Source organism: Megascapheus bottae, chromosome 35 (genome assembly GCF_031878675.1).
Source record: "Megascapheus bottae isolate mThoBot1 chromosome 35, mThoBot2.hap1, whole genome shotgun sequence".
Taxonomy (NCBI): Eukaryota; Metazoa; Chordata; class Mammalia; order Rodentia; family Geomyidae; genus Megascapheus; species Megascapheus bottae.
Genome location: NC_143543.1, coordinates 535,463 through 554,333, shown reverse-complemented (window position 1 = coordinate 554,333; position 18,871 = coordinate 535,463). Strand labels below are relative to the sequence as shown.

At 62.6% G+C, this 18,871-nt stretch overlaps 1 protein-coding gene across 1 annotated transcript; it reads right to left on the bottom strand.

The window, feature by feature from the left end:
* Nucleotides 1-11,707: 11,707 nt before the first annotated feature.
* On the bottom strand, nt 11,708-18,637 carry Emp1 (epithelial membrane protein 1). The gene is given in 6 exon segments (XM_090324510.1): nt 11,708-11,930; nt 11,932-11,972; nt 12,068-12,208; nt 12,756-12,852; nt 13,406-13,520; nt 18,360-18,637. Coding segments are annotated over 5 exon segments (495 nt in total). The 5' UTR covers nt 13,484-13,520; nt 18,360-18,637; the 3' UTR covers nt 11,708-11,792.
* Nucleotides 18,638-18,871: the final 234 nt, after the last annotated feature.

Sequence of the window (18,871 nt, the reverse complement as noted above, 5' to 3'; positions counted from 1 at the left end):
GGACCAGGCAGGTGGCCAGCCTGGTGGGGTGTCCGGGCCTCCCGGCTGCGGAGCCAGCGCACCCCGTCTTCCCCCTCCGAGGTGCGGTTTCTGGTTAGAGACGGGGTGAGATCGAGAACCCTCTGAGCCGTGGGGTACCCGCTGCCAGCACGCAGTCCTGGCATGATTTGGGGGACAGCTGTGTGGGGGCATCCGCGGGCAGCTCTTGAAAGACAGGACCCATTCCCGCAAACTTGAGGGGGGGCCGGGTCTGTTGTAGAGGTGCCTGGAAGGGTAGTCAACCCATCCTCAAGCCTGCTGTGGCTGGTCGGGGGGACAGATGGACCTGGGTCCCACATGCACAGAGCTCCTGGCAGATACCTGCCTGGCTGGCCTCCTCCAGGTAACCGCACAGACTGTGCTGAAACACACGAGGAGAGGCCGAGGCACCAGGGCACCCGCCTGCCATCCCAGCCACACAGGAGGCTGTGAGCTGAGGCTCCAGGTTCAAAGCCAGCCTGGACAGGAAAGTCCGAGAGACTCTGATCTCTGGTGAACCACCAGAAAACCAGACGTGGAGCTGTAGTTCAAGTGGTAGAGAGCCAGCCTGGAGCAGGAAAGCTCCGGGACAGGGCCCAGGACACTGGCACCAAAATAATAATAATAATAATAATAAATAATAATAATAATAATGGGGTTAGGCACGCACCAGGGTTTGGAGCTGGCATATTTCTCAGCTAGACCCCAGCTTTCCTTCCCTGGTATCACTCTGAAAATATGCACATCGCACACCAAGAGGTGATTTGTAAAAGTAATTAAGTTTACTAATAGTGGGCCTGGAAATAGGGAGATTATCTAGCGAGATTATCCTGGCCCCAGGAAGGCGTATGTGTGTCTGTCTGTCTGTCCGTCTGTGAGCTGGACCTGGGCCTTGAACTCAGGGCCTGTCTGCTCTCCCTGGGCTCGTGTGGTCAAGGTTAGCGCTCTGCCTCTTTGAGCCACGGTGCCATTTCTGGCTTTTGAGATCAGAGTCCCACTGACTTTGCACCCAGACCGGCTCTGAACCGCGGTCGTCAAGCTCCAGCCACGAGCACCGAGAACTTGGCCGTTTCGCCAGCTCTCTCCCTGGCCCTTCACTGCATTTCTGGGTGAAGGAGGACAGGAGAAAGAGCTGACCGGAACGGGGCCCGGAAAGCGTCCGTTACCTGGCGTCCACTGCCGTCGGAAAACAGGTCCTGGCCGGAAGGGATGTAGAGACGTCTTCTGGGTGGAGGTGGGAATTGTGAAGCGCGGAAGGCAGAGCCGGCGTTGGAGAACAGGAAGGAGGCGCCTGACTGCTCAAGGCCGGCGCTCAAACCCCGGGCCGCACAGAGGAAAGCAGGTCCGCTGGAAACTCACAGGCCAAGGGAACTCGGGAAGCAAACGTCCAGGCTTGCTGTTCTTGACAGAATTCAGAGCCACGCAAGAGCTGGCTTCGCAGTCAGAAGAGCTGAACACAGCTTGGGTTTTCTCTCCTGAAACTTCACGCAAATTAACTTCATAGACATGAGTTACGAGATGAACGTCACGTAAGGCAATACCAGGAACAGAAAGGAAGAGGAGCAGGACGACACCCCAGAGGCTGCGGGTGGAGGCCGGCCGGGGAGCCAAGCCCGATCCTCCTCTGCCAAAGGGACTGGCGGCATTGCTTAAAAATGAAAGAATAAGACATCAACACGGGGGCGGGGAGACCCGAGGGGGACCACAGAGCACGCACACAAACCACAAGGCACGACGACAAAGGAGGGGACGAGGAATGCGGAGCCAGTGCTGGAGAGGGGAAGTGGAGGGGAGGAGCCATGACAGAGAGCGGAAGTGGAGGGGAGGAGCCAGTGCTGGAGAGCGGAAGTGGAGGGGAGGAGCCAGTGCTGGAGAGCGGAAGTGGAGGGGAGGAGCCATGACAGACAGGGGAAGTGGAGGGGAGGAGCCAGTGCTGGAGAGGGGAAGTGGAGGGGAGGAGCCATGACAGAGAGGGAAGTGGAGGGGAGGAGCCAGTGCTGGAGAGGGGAAGTGGACGGGAGGAGCCAGTGCTGGAGAGGGGAAGTGGAGGGGAGGAGCCAGTGCTGGAGAGGGGAAGTGGAGGGGAGGAGCCAGGTGCTGAGAGGGGAAGTGGAGGGGAGGAGCCAGTGCTGGAGAGGGGAAGTGGAGGGGAGGAGCCAGTGCTGGAGAGCGGAAGTGGAGGGGAGGAGCCAGTGCTGGAGAGCAGAAGCTCGGAGGGAGGAGCCATGACAGAGAGGGGAAGTGGAGGGAGGAGCCAGTGCTGGAGAGGGGAAGTGGACGGGAGGAGCCATGACAGAGAGGGGAAGTGGAGGGGAGGAGCCAGTGCTGGAGAGGGGAAGTGGACGGGAGGAGCCAGTGCTGGAGAGGGGAAGTGGAGGGGAGGAGCCAGTGCTGCAGAGGGGAAGTGGAGGGAGGAGCCAGTGCTGGAGAGGGGAAGTGGAGGGGAGGAGCCAGTGCTGGAGAGGGGAAGTGGAGGGGAGGAGCCAGTGCTGGAGAGGGGGAAGTGGAGGGGAGGAGCCATGAGAGAGAGGGGAAGTGGAGGGGAGGAGCCAGTGCTGGAGAGGGGAAGTGGAGGGGAGGAGCCAGTGCTGGAGAGGGGAAGTGGAGGGGAGGAGCCAGTGCTGGAGAGCGGAAGTGGAGGGGAGGAGCCAGTGCTGGAGAGCAGAAGTGGAGGGGAGGAGCCATGACAGAGAGGGGAAGTGGAGGGGAGGAGCCAGTGCTGGAGAGGGGAAGTGGAGGGGAGGAGCCATGACAGAGAGGGGAAGTGGAGGGGAGGAGCCAGTGCTGGAGAGGGGAAGTGGACGGGAGGAGCCAGTGCTGGAGAGGGGAAGTGGAGGGGAGGAGCCAGTGCTGCAGAGGGGAAGTGGAGGGGAGGAGCCAGTGCTGGAGAGGGGAAGTGGAGGGGAGGAGCCAGTGCTGGAGAGGGGAAGTGGAGGGGAGGAGCCAGTGCTGGAGAGGGGAAGTGGAGGGGAGGAGCCAGTGCTGGAGAGGGGAAGTGGAGGGGAGGAGCCATGACAGAGAGGGGAAGTGGAGGGGAGGAGCCAGTGCTGGAGAGCGGAAGTGGAGGGGAGGAGCCAGTGCTGGAGAGGGGAAGTGGAGGGGAGGAGCCATGACAGAGAGGGGAAGTGGAGGGGAGGAGCCAGTGCTGGAGAGGGGAAGTGGAGGGGAGGAGCCATGACAGAGAGGGGAAGTGGAGGGGAGGAGCCAGTGCTGGAGAGGGGAAGTGGAGGGGAGGAGCCATGACAGAGAGGGAAGTGGAGGGGAGGAGCCATGACAGACAGGGGAAGTGGAGGGGAGGAGCCAGTGCTGGAGAGCGGAAGTGGAGGGGAGGAGCCAGTGCTGGAGAGCGGAAGTGGAGGGGAGGAGCCACACCAGAGAGGGGAAGTGGAGGGGAGGAGCCAGTGCTGGAGAGCGGAAGTGGAGGGGAGGAGCCACACCAGAGAGGGGAAGTGGAGGGGAGGAGCCAGTGCTGGAGAGCGGAAGTGGAGGGGAGGAGCCAGTGCTGGGGAGCGGAAGTGGAGGGGAGGAGCCATGACAGAGAGGGGAAGTGGAGGGAGGAGCCAGTGCTGGAGAGGGGAAGTGGAGGGGAGGAGCCATGACAGAGACCGGGAAGGGAGAGGGGCACACGCGGTGCCCCGGGGCTGCGTCTTGAAAGCCCACAGCCCACGAGGGCCGGGCTGACCCGGCGGCCACACAGGCAGCTCGCTCACACACGCGGGACTCAAGAATCACCGCGCAACCAAGAGAAAACCAGAGACTTACAGAGGAAGGGAAATGATGGAGACTCGAGACCCAGTCACAGGCTCCGAGTCATCGATGGGTGGGTGGGTGGAGGGATGGATGGGTGGAGGAATGGAGCCCGGGGTCAGTGATGAGGAGCACCTGGGCAGGGAGAAGCAGCCCTGGTGGGGAGGAGCAGCCCGGGTGGGGAGGAGCAGCCCGGGTGGGGAGGCTGGGCAGAGACGAATGGACCACGGTAGTGGGAGGAGGGGTCACGGGGTCACGGGGATCCCGCTCTCCGGCCCCACGACCAGGCAGGGTCTCTGCTCCCTTGGCTTGGCGATGCCGCCCCGCTCCTCCCCTGACCACAGAGCAGAGGCTGCAGGCGACCTCCGGTGGACACTCGAGGTACTGCACCAGCGGGACAGAGGCCCAGGGCGACCCCGGTGGACACTCGAGGTACTGCACCAGCGGGACAGAGGCCCAGGACGACCCCGGTGGACATCGGGTACTGCACCAGCGGGACAGAGGCCAGGACGACCCCCGGTGGACACTCGAGGTACTGCACCAGCGGGACAGAGGCCCAGGACGACCCCGGTGGACATCGGGTACTGCACCAGCGGGACAGAGGCCCAGGACGACCCCGGTGGACATCGGGTACTGCACCAGCGGGACAGAGGCCCAGGACGACCCCGGTGGACACTCGAGGTACTGCACCAGCGGGACAGAGGCCCAGGGTGACCCCGGTGGACACTCGAGGTACTGCACCAGCGGGACAGAGGCCAGGACGACCCCGGTGGACACTCGAGGTACTGCACCTGCGGGACAGAGGCCCAGGGCGACCCCGGTGGACACTCGAGGTACTGCACCAGCGGGACAGAGGTCAGGACGACCCCGGTGGACACTCGAGGTACTGCACCAGCGGGACAGAGGCCCAGGACGACCCCGGTGGACACTCGAGGTACTGCACCAGCGGGACAGAGGCCAGGACGACCCCGGTGGACACTCGAGGTACTGCACCAGCGGGACAGAGGCCCAGGACGACCCCGGTGGACACTCGAGGTACTGCACCAGCGGGACAGAGGCCCAGGGCGACCCCGGTGGACACTCGAGGTACTGCACCAGCGGGACAGAGGCCCAGGACGACCCCGGTGGACACTCGAGGTACTGCACCAGCGGGACAGAGGCCCAGGACGACCCCGGTGGACACTCGAGGTACTGCACCAGCGGGACAGAGGCCCAGGACGACCCCGGTGGACATCGGGTACTGCACCAGCGGGACAGAGGCCAGGACGACCCCCGGTGGACACTCGAGGTACTGCACCAGCGGGACAGAGGCCCAGGGCGACCCCGGTGGACACTCGAGGTACTGCACCAGCGGGACAGAGGCCCAGGGCGACCCCGGTGGACACTCGAGGTACTGCACCTGCGGGACAGAGGCCCAGGGCGACCCCGGTGGACACTCGAGGTACTGCACCAGCGGGACAGAGGCCCAGGACGACCCCGGTGGACACTCGAGGTACTGCACCAGGGGGACAGAGGCCCAGGGCGACCCCGGTGGACACTCGGGTACTGACCTCCAGCTGGCCCTGGCCCCCGCGCTGCCCCTGTGGTGGCCCCGCTGTCCCCCAGCGGCCGTGACTGCTGCGGCGCTGTGACACGCCTGCCGGTCGCCTGCCGGACCTGCTGGACCTGCTGGACGCCGGCTGGACCTGGCCGTGGGCTCCGGGTCCCGGCTCCTGGGCTGCGAGGACCTCACTTCTCCCAGTCACTTTCTTGTTGCTATGGAAACCAGCACGTTTCCTCCCCTGAATGAGTGGTGTGCATGTGCCGGGCGTGTGTGTGCGTGTGTGTGTGCGTGTGTGTGCGTGTGTGTGCGTGTGTGTGTGCGTGTGTGTGTGTCCATGTGTGTGCGTGTGTGTGTGCGTGTGTGTGTCCATGTGTGTGTGTGCGTGTGTGTGTGTCCATGTGTGTGCGTGTGTGTGTGCGTGTGTGTGCGTGTGTGTGTGCGTGTGTGTGTGTGCGTGTGTGTGTGTGCGTGTGTGTGCGTGTGTGTGTGTCCATGTGTGTGCGTGTGTGTGTGTGTGTCCATGTGTGTGCGTGTGTGTGTGTCCATGTGTGTGCGTGTGTGTGTGTGTGTCCATGTGTGTGCGTGTGTGTGTGTCCATGTGTGTGCGTGTGTGTGTGCGTGTGAGTGCATGTGTGTGCGTGTGTGTGTGCGTGCGTGTGTGTGTCCATGTGTGTGCATGTGTTTGTGTGCGTGTGTGTGTGCGTGTGAGTGCATGTGTGTGAGTGTGTGTCCATGTGTGTGCATGTGTGCGTGTGTGCATGTGTGCGTGTGTGTATGTGTGCATGTGTGCGTGTGTGTGCATGTGTGCGTGTGTGTATGTGTGCATGTGTGCGTGTGTGTGCATGTGTGCGTGTGTGTGTGCATGTGTGCATGTGTGCGTGTGCCGGGCGTGTGCATGTGTGCATGTGTGCATGTGTGTGTGTGCATGTGTGCGTGTGTGTGCGTGTGTGTGTGTGCATGTGTGCGTGTGCCGGGCGTGTGCGTGTGTGCATGTGTGTGCATGTGTGCGTGTGTGTATGTGTGCATGTGTGCGTGTGTGTGCATGTGTGTGCATGTGTGCGTGTGTGTGCATGTGTGCATGTGTGTGTGTATGTGTGCATGTGCCGGGCGTGTGCGTGTGTGTGCATGTGTGCGTGTGTGCATGTGTGCATGTGTGCGTATGTGTGCATGTGTGCGTGTGTGCGTGTGCCGGGCGTGTGTGCATGTGTGCATGTGTGCGTGTGTGCATGTGTGTGCACACTGGCAGACGTGTGCTGGCCGCTGACCGGCCTGGCCTCCCCCCACCCCGTCCCCTCTTCTCCCCCCCTTCCATCTGGTGCTCAGCCGCTCTACTTGGAATGGGGCTGGGGAGGGAGGAGGGAGGGGGAGGAAGGGGAGGGAAGAGAGGGGAGGAGAGAGGAAGGGGAGGAATTAGGGGGAGGAGAGGGAGAGGGGGAGAGGAAGGGGAGGAGGGAGGGGGAGGAGAGGGGAGGGAAGAGGAAGGGGAGGAGGGAGGGCAGGGAGGGGAGGAGAGGAGAGGGAGGGAGGGAGAGATGGGAGGGAGGGGAGAGATGGGAGGAAGAGAGGGAGGGGAGAGGAAGGGGAGGAATTAGGGGGAGGGAGAGGGGAGGTGGAGGAGAGGAGGAAGAAGGGGAGGGGAAGGGGAGAGGAGGGGAGGGAGAGGAAGGAAGGAGGAGGGAGGGAGGGGGAGAGGGAGGGAGGGGAGGGAGAGAGGGAAGGGAGACGGGGAGGGGAAGGGAAGGGGAGAGGGGAGAGGGAGGGGAGGGGAGGGGAGGAAGCTCCTCTCTTCACCTGGCTCTGTCCTTGGCATCCCAGCCCGCAGGCCACTGCCCATTTTTCCCCTGAGGCCAGGCAGGGAGGCACAGGGGGTCACAGGAGGTCACGGGGTTCAGAGGGGGTCACAGGGGACCATGGGGACCACGGGGACCACGGGGCCTGGCCCCGTCACTGGGTGGAGTGAGAAGGATCCTCCAGTCTTGGCGGCCGCCCTGGTGGAGGCCGTGGAGAGGCCAGGCCCTGGCCTGCTGTGTGGCCCGTTGGAGCGTGGCTGGCCCCCCGCGGCCCGCGGCCTCCCTGTGGGGACCGTTCTCCCGGCCACCCCTTCACCCGGCAGCTGCCCAGTGGGCCTCCGCCATGGCCGCGTGCCAACACGAGTCAGACGCCCAGAGTCCGAGCACACGGCCGCTGGCATCAGACGGGGGGGGGGGGGGGGTGAGCGGGGCCCGGTGCCTCCCGCCTGCCACCCCAGCCCCTCAGGAGGCTGAGATCTGAGGATCGCAGGTTCAAAGCCAGCCCGGGCAGGAAAGTCCAGGAGACTCTGATCTCCAGGGAACCACCAGAAAACCAGACGTGGAGCTGTGGTTCAAGGGGTAGAGCGCCAGCCTGGAGGGAAAGCAGCTCAGGGACAGCGCCCCAGGCCCTGGGTTCAAACCCAAGGACTGCTGGCACCAACAAACAAAATCGAGAAAAACCAGCTCGCTTTCTCCAGCTACGTAAGCCAGCGGGGCTGGGCGTCTTTGTATTTCAGAGCCGCCCAGGCTGCGGCTGATTTCCCCCTCAGTGGAAATCTACAGGGAGTTAACAGTCACTCAGTAAATAAACATCTTTCAGAAAATGGAACAGGAGGCCCCCACGAGTTCAAAGTCTCTTACTTTGTTGGCTCGGCATCTTACTCGTGCTCATCTGTCCTCACTGACGAGTGCCTTCCCTCAGTCACCCAAAAAGAAAAAAAAAACTGCTAAGAGAAATCGCTTATGTGAAGCCATCTAATTTTTCGTTCCAAAAATAAGATGGCCATTTCCATGCTGCTGCTGATGTCAGTGCAGAAGAAAGACGGCCGGCTCTGTGCGCAGTGCGCTCGAGGTCCAGACCGGACGTCAAGTGGGGTGTCTGGGACCTCAGGCTGTCGGCCGACCCCGGCCTGCATCTCCAGTAACCATGACAACTGCACCTGCCAGCCGGCCCCGTGACACACGCGAGAGGGCTGGCTGCATGGCGGCTCGTGGGGCCGGGATTCTTCTTAGAGAGCCAGGCTGTTACTTCAGGGTGGAAGGGGACAGCCACGGGCTCCCCTCTCCGTTAACACCACTTCTGAGCTCCACCCCATCCCTTCCAGCAATGGACACAGAACTCGGGATCCGGAAACGGTGAAGACAGAGGAAAGAGGCTCGGGAGGGCACCGGGGCCTCAAGTTCAAGTCCCAGGACTGACGGAGAGGAGAGGAGAGGGGAGGGGAGAGGAGAGGGGAGGGGAGGGGGAAAGGGGAGGGGGGCGTCTGGAGTGAGGAGAACTGGGTGTGATCAGAGGTGGTGCAGGGGTCCCCGAGGGGCTCGGCTTTCAGGGTAAATGGATGCACAGTCCCCTGGTCTGGACTTGCGTCCCCTCATCCCATCACTTCCTGAGCTGGCCACCATGGGGCAGTATGGCCACACTGCAGGGCCGGCAGGGCCGGGCTCCCACCAGCCGCAGACTGGGCCAGGGACACTAAGGGGAAACTGAGGCCAGCATTCTTATGGCACAGCCAGCTAGAGGGGGAGTGCGGTCCCGTGTCTGTTCGCGGTGTTGGGGACCCTGGGCCTCTCCTGACCCCACATGGGTCCTGCAGGAGCCCCTTTACCCCACCTTGCCTGGGCCTCCCACACCAATGGCTCAGAAAAAGAAAATCATCCAGGGCCCGGCCCGGGACGATTAACGTGCTATTTGGGGGGGGGATGAGGTAAGGGCTTGCAGAGAAGCCCAGAGCACTGGGCACCTCTCCCTCCTCAAGCCTCGGGCCTCCACCCTGGGCCTCCCTCCCCCATCCTCCCTGGGCCTCCCCTCTCTCTCTCTCTCTCTCTCTCTCTCTCTCTCCTCTCTCTACTCTCTCTCTCTCATCTCTCTCTCTCTCTCTCTCTCTCTCTCTCTCTCTCGCACACACACCCCTCCACCCTGAGCCTCTGCCGCCATGGGCTGGGCTGCCTTAGACCCTGGGCAGGAGAGACTGCGACTTTGATCTCTTCCAATCAACCACCCAAAGAAACAAGTGGAGCTGTGGCTCAAGTGGTAGAGCACCAGCCTTGAACAAAAGAGCTCAGGGACAGCGCCCAGGCCCTGAGTTCAAACCCCAGGACCAGCGCGCACATGCACACGCACACACACACACTTGCACACATGCACACACATGCACACACGCACGCACGCACACACACGCATGCACACGCACACACACGCACACACACACACGCACGCACGCGCACAGTTCCTAAGCAAATTGACTTTAAGCTACAAATGTGCTAATACCAATGGCAGAACGAAGAGTGGTTTGAGGCCGCAAGACGAACAGGGTAAGAGAAGATGTCCCAGCTTTCAAACAAAACCCAAGGACTCAGGGACTCAGGAGGTGGAGACCAGAAGTTCGCGGGCCCCGGGACGCCGCCCCTCGACCTCGGCGGGCCTCAGAGCAGCTCCCGAGCCTGGCACACCCCCCTGGATCTCCTTCCCCTGCTGCGGCCGGGACCTCGCGTCTGAGGCTGCTGTGGACTGCGTGTGCGGCTCTCGTGGACTGAACTGTGGTGAGGTTTCCCCCGGGGCCCTCGGAGGGCCCGGATGAGAACCCAGTTCCCCAGCCAGAGCAGTGCCGGCCTGGCAGTGGGTACCCAGCGCTGACGCCCTCCCACCCCTCATCTACTGCTTATAAAATCCTACTTCCACCCGAGAACTTTCGCCATCGCCGGACACATCCCTAGCGGCGCCGTTACTTGAGGGAGCCAAACCGTGACGGGCAAGGCGGGGCAGAATAAACGTCACTATAATGCATCTTTTCCCCACGGTGTGGCTTGGTGTTTCGTTCCGTTTTGTAGAAAAGGAGGCAGCGACGCGGTGTAGGGGGTTGGAATCTGGTTTTATATCCCACCGAGTTATAAACATTTTTGTATCAAAATATTACAATGATAACATAGGCAATAAGCGATCCACGAAGAAGCCAGGTATACAGTCCGAAGGGAAGCCCGCCAAGGCCATGCAAGCTACGGGAGCCGTAAATGTCACCCAGGAATTTCTTTTTTAAATGTAAGAAAGCAAGGGAGTGGCCACAGTGTGACCAAGCAAGGCTCTGAGTGCCGGGATTGTGACCGGAGCCTGGCTGGGGTTCCAGGGTTGACCCATCTCCTCCCGGCCCAGGCCTGCCGGCAACGCTCCCCGAACCAGAATCCTCGCAGAGGGAAAACGCTCCGCTAGTAGTCCCTTTACATAAATACCGGGTGGCGATCGCCGATGACTCCCCGGGAACAAGAAAGGACGAGAGGAAACGCGCAGAGGACTAGAAGGAAGCAGGCGGGAAACGCCTGGCCTCTCCCGGGAGGCCGGATCTGGGAGCAATACCAGCCGAAGGACTGGGAGACTCGACATTTCTGCTCTGCTTCAGAACAAGAAAACATCTGCCCGCCACCTGCGTCTGGACGGGTCGCAAGCCTTTCCTTCTCTTCCTGAACAGCAGGCGCCATGTGTCCCGATCCTGGCTGACACTGGCATGCCGAACGCTTCACGACGACCTGGCACCTGCCCCGCCACCCCTCCCCAGCCCAGAGCCTGTGCGTGTGTGTGTGCGTGTGTGTGTGTGCGTGTGTGTGCGTGTGCATGCGTGTGCGTGTGTGTCGGCCTCACTGCTCATCAGCCTGAGTCCACTCAAGTCCCAGCAGCTGGGAGAGCACTTAAGCAGGTGCTAAGGTCGCTGGCTGCAAGCTGGGGTTGCCGAACCAACCAGTCATGGAGGCAATGGACTGCCTGGCATTCAGGGACCACCCAGCCGAGTGGGCAGCCGAAGGGCCCCGCGAGAGTCAGCTGTGGGGGTCTAACCGGGGCTCCATCTGTCCCCAGGCCTCCCAGGGATCCTGCTCTCTTTCTCAACTGGATGTCATGGATGCACTTCCCTTCATCACGGATGCCCCGGGCCGCGTGGAGCGGACGTGTGGTCTACACGGGCAGTGGTGCCCCCAGCCAAGCCCCCCCCAGGCTCCCCCATCTCCCCAGGGGATGCTCTGAGCGGAATCAGAGGGACTGGGAAAAAACTGTCGGGGGCTGCTGGGCCACACAGCATCAGACGCCGAGGCGAGGCCTGCTCTGGCCTGGACTCCACCACCCTGCCAAGGCGGCCGGCGGGCGGTGCACTGCGTCAGCTGTGTCACAAACTGGTCACAAACCGAGGCCACGTGTGGTGGCCAGGGAAAGGCCTCGTGGCCCACGCACGCCGAGCACAGGCCAACGACTTTCTGCCAAGAGCAAAACGCTTGCAGGACCGAATCCCCCAGCATGGGTGTGCAGCCCCTCTCGGCCTGTCTCCTGCTGGTCGTGTGTGTGTGTGTGTGTGAGTGTGTGTGTTTACACCTTCCCCACCGTGGTGTGTGTGTGTGTGTGTGAGTGTGTGTGTGTGCGTGCGCGCGTGTGTCCCTCCCAGATCCGACGGCTGGGTCCTCCCGCCCCCCGCCCGGCCGCGCTGGCCGGGTCCGCCTCACTTCTTCCTCAGGACCAGGTAGAGGACGCCGATGACCAGGCTGAAGCAGAAGCAGATCCAGGTGAGGATGAAGCAGTAGCCGTGGTGGTAGCCAGGGTGGGTGAACGTGTCGAAGTGGATGTTGCTGTTGGCGTAAGTGGTGGGTGTAAATGGACACCCCCACCAGGATGCACAGCCCTGCGGGGACGGGGAGGCGGTCAGGCCGGGCACACGAGCGTGCACACCCCCCCAGGGCCCGCCCTGGACAGCCGCGGCAGGGCAGGGATACTCACAGCACACCAGCATGGTGGCCCCCGAGAGGAAGAAGCGGTTCCCCTTCTCCATGGTGAAGAGCTGGAACACGAAGACCACCAGGGAGATGACGGAGAAGATGATGGACAGGATCATGAAGGCCTGCACGGCCTTGAGGGCGTCTGCGGGCGGGCGAGGCGCGGTCAGACCCCCGAGGGGCGGGGCGCCCTGGCCACGCCCCGCGGCGGGACCCACCGCGATTGGGGCTGGACGGTGGCCACGCCCGGAGGGCGGGGCCCTGCCAACACTCCATGGCCACGCCCACCGCGGGCGGGATCCACCGGGATTGGGGCTGGACGGTGGCCACGCCCGGGAGGGCGGGGCCTGCCACCGCTCCAGGGCCACGCCCACCGCGGGCGGGATCTCCTTACATTAAGCCAAGGCCACGCCCACCGCAGGCAAGGATTGAGCACTATTGGGGCTGGTCTGTTGCCACGCCCCCTGTGGGCGGGGACTGCCGTCGGGTGCTGTTGCATGGCCACGCCCACCCCGGGCAGGATTACTCTCTATTGGGGTTGGTCTGGGCCACGCCTCGGTGGGCGGGAATTGGCCTCTAGTCCGACCACGCCCCCGATGATGGGGCTTGGCCGTGATTGGGGCAGGCCCGGGGCCACGCCCCCGGGTGGGGCGTTCCGGGGCCACGCCCCCAAGCGGGGCGGGCTCTCGCACCTTGGCCTCCGTAGGTGAGCCCCGCGCTGCAGTCGCCGGCTGTGCAGTTCCTCCAGAGGCCCACGGAGGCATTCCCGTGATCGGAGACCACCCAGACCTGGGGCAGAGAGGGGCAGAGGGGGGCAGAGAGGGCAGAGAGGGCGGTCAAGGGCGGCGGCCGCTCCCGCCGGCCCTGCCTCCCTGCGGGACCCCGATCTCCAGTGAAGGGGCAGCGCCCAGGCCCCGAGTTCAAGACCCACGAGCCAGCGGCTGTCAGGGCCTGGCGGCCAAGGCCAGCCTGCCCCTCCTGAGCACGGTCACAGCAGACGGGACAGTGACGGAGGCCCCCGGAGGGACCCCGCGGCTGCCCCGTTCGCCTTAATTGGTGGACACCAGGTTTCCTCTGGCAAAAATAGGGCCTGTCCCACCCTGTTCCCGGCTGGACTCCTGCATCGGCCGGCCTGACCACCCAGGGCGCACCCTGGCCTCCCCACCCCACCCTGGACCTGGACTCCAGGAGGGCTGGCCCTGGTGCGAGGGATGACGCCCCGTCCATCACATCCCCATCCGTCCAGAGCCAGGACTGAGCAAGACCCACCCATCCTTGCCCACCCCTGGCCAGCGTTCAAACCATTCCCCTCCCACGTGTGCGAAGCCCGGCGAGGACTCACGTTGGCGATGGTGGACACAAAAAGCATGATGAGGCAGGCATTGTGCACCACAAAGATACTGGCCAGGAGAACCAACATCTTCACCGTCCTGCTGACTCGTGAGCCAAGAAAGTTTCTGGAAAGAAACAAAGGGGAAGGGCGAGGGGTGGACGACAGGAAAAGTTAGCATCAGGTCTAATGGGATGGTTCCACTTCCCCATATCTGAGGTTCCTGCCCAAATGAGAAACTGCAGAGGAAATAAAATAAGACAGAACACAAAAGTCACAACTCCATCAGAAATTCAGACCTCTGTGGTCTCCAACCCACCCACATCAATCAAATCTAATTCCCTCCCGTCCAAAACCAAGGTGTAGAGACTCACTTTTCTAATACAACCAATCTCCCCCAATCAAAAAGAAAAAAATAGAGAATATTCTACAAAAACCAACACTGCTAATAGTTGGGCCATTTGGCTGCAGATCCCGGGGAGAAATACCATGCACAATCGTGGGCATTCAACAATTATCAGGGGGCTGGGATGCAGTTCAGTGGCAAAGCGCTTGTCTCACAAGTGCAATGCCCTGAGTTCGAGCCTCAGTACCAACAAAGAAAACACAACAAAAATACAGTTTAAAACAACAACAACAAAAAGATTTTAAAAAAAAACAAAACAAAACAGTTTTAAGGACTTAATTACTGATTGACCCTTGCAGACCAGAATGGTGGCGGTGAGACCTTGGGCCCTGTGTGTCTCTTGGCAGGATTACTGCCACAGGGTCCGTGTGGGTCACAAGCCTGAGGCTGGAGGTGACACCAAGTGTCACCCAACTTCTGTTCCCTCCAGCCTCAACCCAGACGCACAGATCCCCAGGTGGAACGCTGGAAACCAGATTTAGCAATCCCTGGCAGAAAGGAAGCTTTTGACAGTGGACTGGAAGACGAGGTCCCACCAACGGCAAAACCCAGACGTCAGGGTGGCAGTGGCGGTGGGGGTGGGGTAGATGGATGAGGAGGCTTGGAGGGGGATGTGAGCTGCAGGAGGGTGTGCTGGCCCTGCCGTGCTGGCCAGGCTCAGGTGACAAGGCCAGGATGGAGGACTGGACAGGGAGCAGAGAATCCGGCATGGTGGCCCAGATGCCCTACCTGCTTCCCCTGGGCAGAGCCACACAACCTCCCATCACACGGGGTGTCTACACTGCAGCTTCCATCCCGTCCCCCCTCCCGCACGGCCAGCATCCAGCCCGGGACCAGCCTGGACGCAGCCATGGTCTCCTCCCTTTGCTGTCCAGCCATCAGGTGGTCAACTCACAAACCTCCATCTGCACTGCACACAAACACACCCTGGCACACACACGTGCCCCGGGAAGCCCCCGCTCCTGGGGTGAGGACGGGGCCCGTGATGGACACCCCAGATGAATAACCACAGCAGCCAAGAGGGCAGTCCTCCCTTCCCCCCCCCCCCCGCCCCTGGACCCGGACCTGCGGGGCCCGGGCTGAGGCCGCGAGCAGGGCGGCCTTCGTGCCCAGAGGAGCAGCCGAGCAAGAGGGGCTGGCACAGGCAGGGGAAGGCGGCCACACCCCAGAAGCACGGGGACAGAGTGGGGAGCATTGCTGGGTGGGGGGGAGGGAGGGCAGGGGAGGGGCGGGGCCCTGCCAGTGGGGTGGGCTGCCGCAACTCTTCTACTTCCTCCTGCAACTCTCCTACTTCCTCTTCCGCTTCCCGAGGAAAAGGCAAAGGCTGCGGCCACCTCCCCCCCCCCCGGGGTGCAGAGGGAAGCTGGGGTTCCCTCTGGCGTCAGCAGAGATCACTGAGAGAAAGGGTGGGGCCCTGCCAGAGGCCTGGTGGGGAGGGCTGGGCTCCCCCGGTGAATTGCGGGGTGCCGGCTCTGCTTTGGCCTCCGAGCAATTGATTATTTAGAGGCACTGAGCTCACTTGATTTAGCCTGGCACCAGAACGAAGCTCGGAAACAGCTCCCCACAAAGGGCTCAGGGCTTCCCTGCCCCCCTCCTTCCCTCCCTCCTTCCCTCCCTCCTTCCCTGCCCCCCTCCTTCCCTCCCTCCTTCCTTCCGTCCTCCCTCTGTGCCTTCTTCTTCCCCTCCGTCCTCCTTTGTTTTCTTTCTTGTTTGCTTGCTGTACTCTACCCTCAAGGCGGGCAGGACACTGCTTGGGTCACGCCTCCAGCTGGGCTGCATGGATTGTTCTCAGTACAGGGTCTTGGTTCGAGCCTGGCCCCTCCTGGGTTGTTAACCCTCCAGTCCTCCTGTGCTTCCTTCCCTGAATCTCTGGACTGAGGGACCGGCGCCTTGGGCGGGGCCCTTGGTTGAGACCCGGCCCAGGGCTAACCTTGCCTTGAAGTCCTCCAGATCTCCACCCTGCCGTCCTGGGGAAACTGGGGTGACAGGTGTGTGTCACCACGCCCAACAGCCTCGGATGCAGGGGGGAACCTTCCTCCCCACGCTGCCCCTCCCCTCCCTCTTCCTCTCCCCCATCTAGGCCTCTCTGTCCTCTACCCCTCCCCCACACACACACACAGCCCCCACCCTGCTTCCTCCCCATGCTGGAAGCTTCCCCCTCCTCTCCTCCCCTGGCTGGACTCCGGGGGACTTGGGGGGGGAGCAGTGAGGCTGCCTGAGCCCCCCCAGTCCAGAAGCTGGATGCTGCTTCTCCCGCCTGTCACCCCAGATGACAGAAACGGAGCTGTGGCTCCAGTGGCAGAGCACCAGCCTTGAAGAGAAAGCTCAGGGAGAGCTCCCAGGCCCTGAGTTGAAGCCCCAAGACAGACAGACAGACAGACAGACAGACACACACACACACACACACACACACACACACACACACACACACACACACACTTGGTGCAAGCCACACTGAGCTGTGCTAATTGAGCATGAAGTAAGGAGCTGGCCTGGCGCACGCCTGGAATCCCGGCCCTCGGGAGGCTTCGTGGGGCCAGCCTGGCCTGCACACCCTTCTCCAACAACAAGCTTGCAGAGGCCCTGGAGGAGCCAGCGCGGCAAGGGCTCCACTCAGTGTAGCACAGGGCTGGCTCTGTCCATCAGAGGGTGGACGCCCCACGTCCTGGCTTCCCACGCCTGACGATTATGAGCCACTGGGCGCCCGGGACAGGGTGCAGTCGGGAAGGCCTGCACTGGCCCATGCTCTGTGTGGGGCGGGTGGCCTTGTCCCGGGCACACGTGAACCCCTCCCCTGGGCCGCGGGGCGCTCGCCTTCCTGCAGCCCACACTGCCTGGACCTCCCAGAGCTTCCCGGGTCTGGAGAAAGGACCAGCCTCTCCTCTGCACCGGGCAGCCGGGACCCCGGTTCTGCTCCCCACTGGAGCTTTATGGCTGTGGCCAAAAGTCCCAAGATGGTTTAGTTCCCTCCTCCTCCTCCTCCTTCTCCTCCTCCTCCAGGGAGAGGGTAATGGAGGGCTCTGTCCATGGCCAGCAGCCCCCTGATCAGCGTGCAGGCCCCCCCCCACCCCATTCCTCAGTCTGGGTGGAGCCGGATCTGCCAGCAGGGGAAGTGGGAGGGGGTCCCCCGGGGCCCACAGCCCCCACATTTCAGGCCTGAGTCCAGGCCGAGCTCCAGCCTCCCTCGCCCGTGGTAGGAAAAGCAGATGGCAGGGAGCCAGGCAGCTTCTCAGTGGGGAGCCTCTGAGGGTCCCATCCGTGGGAGCTCAGGCTCCATGCGGGCAATCTCCCCTCAGCTCTGGATCTGGATGTGGCCGTGCAAAGGCTTTGAAGCCAGCTGGGGAGTTTACTCGACACTGGGTTAATTGTCCCCCCCTCGGGGCAGTTTCACAAGTTTTGCCTGCTCAAAAGCCAGCGTGGGGCACTGGAGCAGGCAAAGCCTTCTCCTCCTCTTGCCGGCAAGCTGGGTCCTGTCACCCGGCCCATCTTGTTTATGGGGTGGAGGGGAAAATTTAAAAAATAAAAATCCACGCCCGTGTCTGAGCGGCAGCGTGCCACACGACGTGCCACACAATCCATCCGGGCGCCCCGGACGCTACCCAGCAGAGGCCCCAGGGCCTCCCCCACCCGCCGGGCCTCCCCCCCACCAGCGCTGGTATGTGTGCGGCCTCGCGGTTGGCAGGGATTCAGGGGGGGGGGCGGAAAGAAACCACACGTAGTCACCAAAAAATAAATCACACCCCTCACTGCGCCTGTCGGGTCAGGGGCGTGGGGCCCGGCCGTGGGTGAAATGGCGGGAAAAGCCTTCCTCCAGCTGGCTGAGGAATCCGTGGGCCCCGGGCCCCACCCTCTCCTCCAAACCCCAAGTCCCGGTTTTCCTGACCGCCACATCTGGCCAAGAGCTGGAGCCCGGAATCCACATCCGCCGGCCCCGCCCACGTCTTCCTTCAAACCCAGCTGCTCCTCCACCCCAACCCCTCTCTCCCTCTCTCCCTCTCTCCCTCTCTCCCCCTAACGGTTTTCTTTAAACAAGCCAATCCCTCTCCCCCGCTCCACGAAGAAGGGGAACAAGCCAAGCAACCTAAGCAGACGTGAACGGACAGCTCGAGGGAAAACCAGATGTGTGAGCACCACCATTCCCTCCCCGCCTCATCCAGGCGCAAACACCAGCCCGCAGCCCGCAGGCGCAGGACAGGACTCCATCCCAGCGCGGCGGTGCTGCACCCTGCCCCGTCCCCTCCATAAACTCACTCCCTGCCCAAGTCCGCTCCAAAGTCCCCAGCCAGCTGCGGCTCAGAGGCCCGGCCCAGAGGCCCGGCCCGACCCAGCAGGGGCTCCCCATGCAGCCCCCCACCCCGCTCAGGTCCCCCAACTTCAAAGGTGAGATCAAGGCGGTGGCAGCTTCACTTTCAGCTAAAAAACAAAAAAGTTTCAAGGACTTGATTCTTTGAGTCTGGGGGGGGGTGGGGGGGGAGAAAACCAAGGAGGGGAAGCAGAGGAAGAAGAGCAAAGCTTGGGAGTCTGGCAGCGCTGGCAGGGGAGGAAGGGAATCCGTCCTACCTAGGCTGCGGCGGGTGGGGGAGGCCCGAGGCTCGGAGGCTGGGAAGGCCGGAGGAGGCTGCCGTCTGTGTGTGCTCGAGGCTGGCTCCCGGCACGCTGTGGGGAGGGCTCTCCCGGCAGGACGGCTGGCTGGGTGTGTGCCCGCCCAGCCCCTTCTCCTCGGGTTTTAAAGGCGCTTCTGTGAATCAGGCTGGCTTAAAAAAAAAAAAAGCAAGATTTGTGAGTGAGCTACGCCCTGTGATGCTGGCAGTGAGTCCTGGGCCCGAGTGAGCCTGCAGCCCTGTGACTCAGACCCTCAGACCGCGGTGGAAAAGGCGTGACACCCTGGAAATAGATGTTTACCCAGCCCCTGTCGTGGTGACCACAGGCGGTGGCCACCGCGCAGGTTCCCGTCCCTAGAGGGAGCCCCGCGTCCCATTCATGAAAACTCCAGCAAAGCCGGCCACAGCAGAGGCTCCCCACTCAGGAGGCTGAGATCTGAGGATCACGGTTCAAATCCAGCCTGGGCAGGA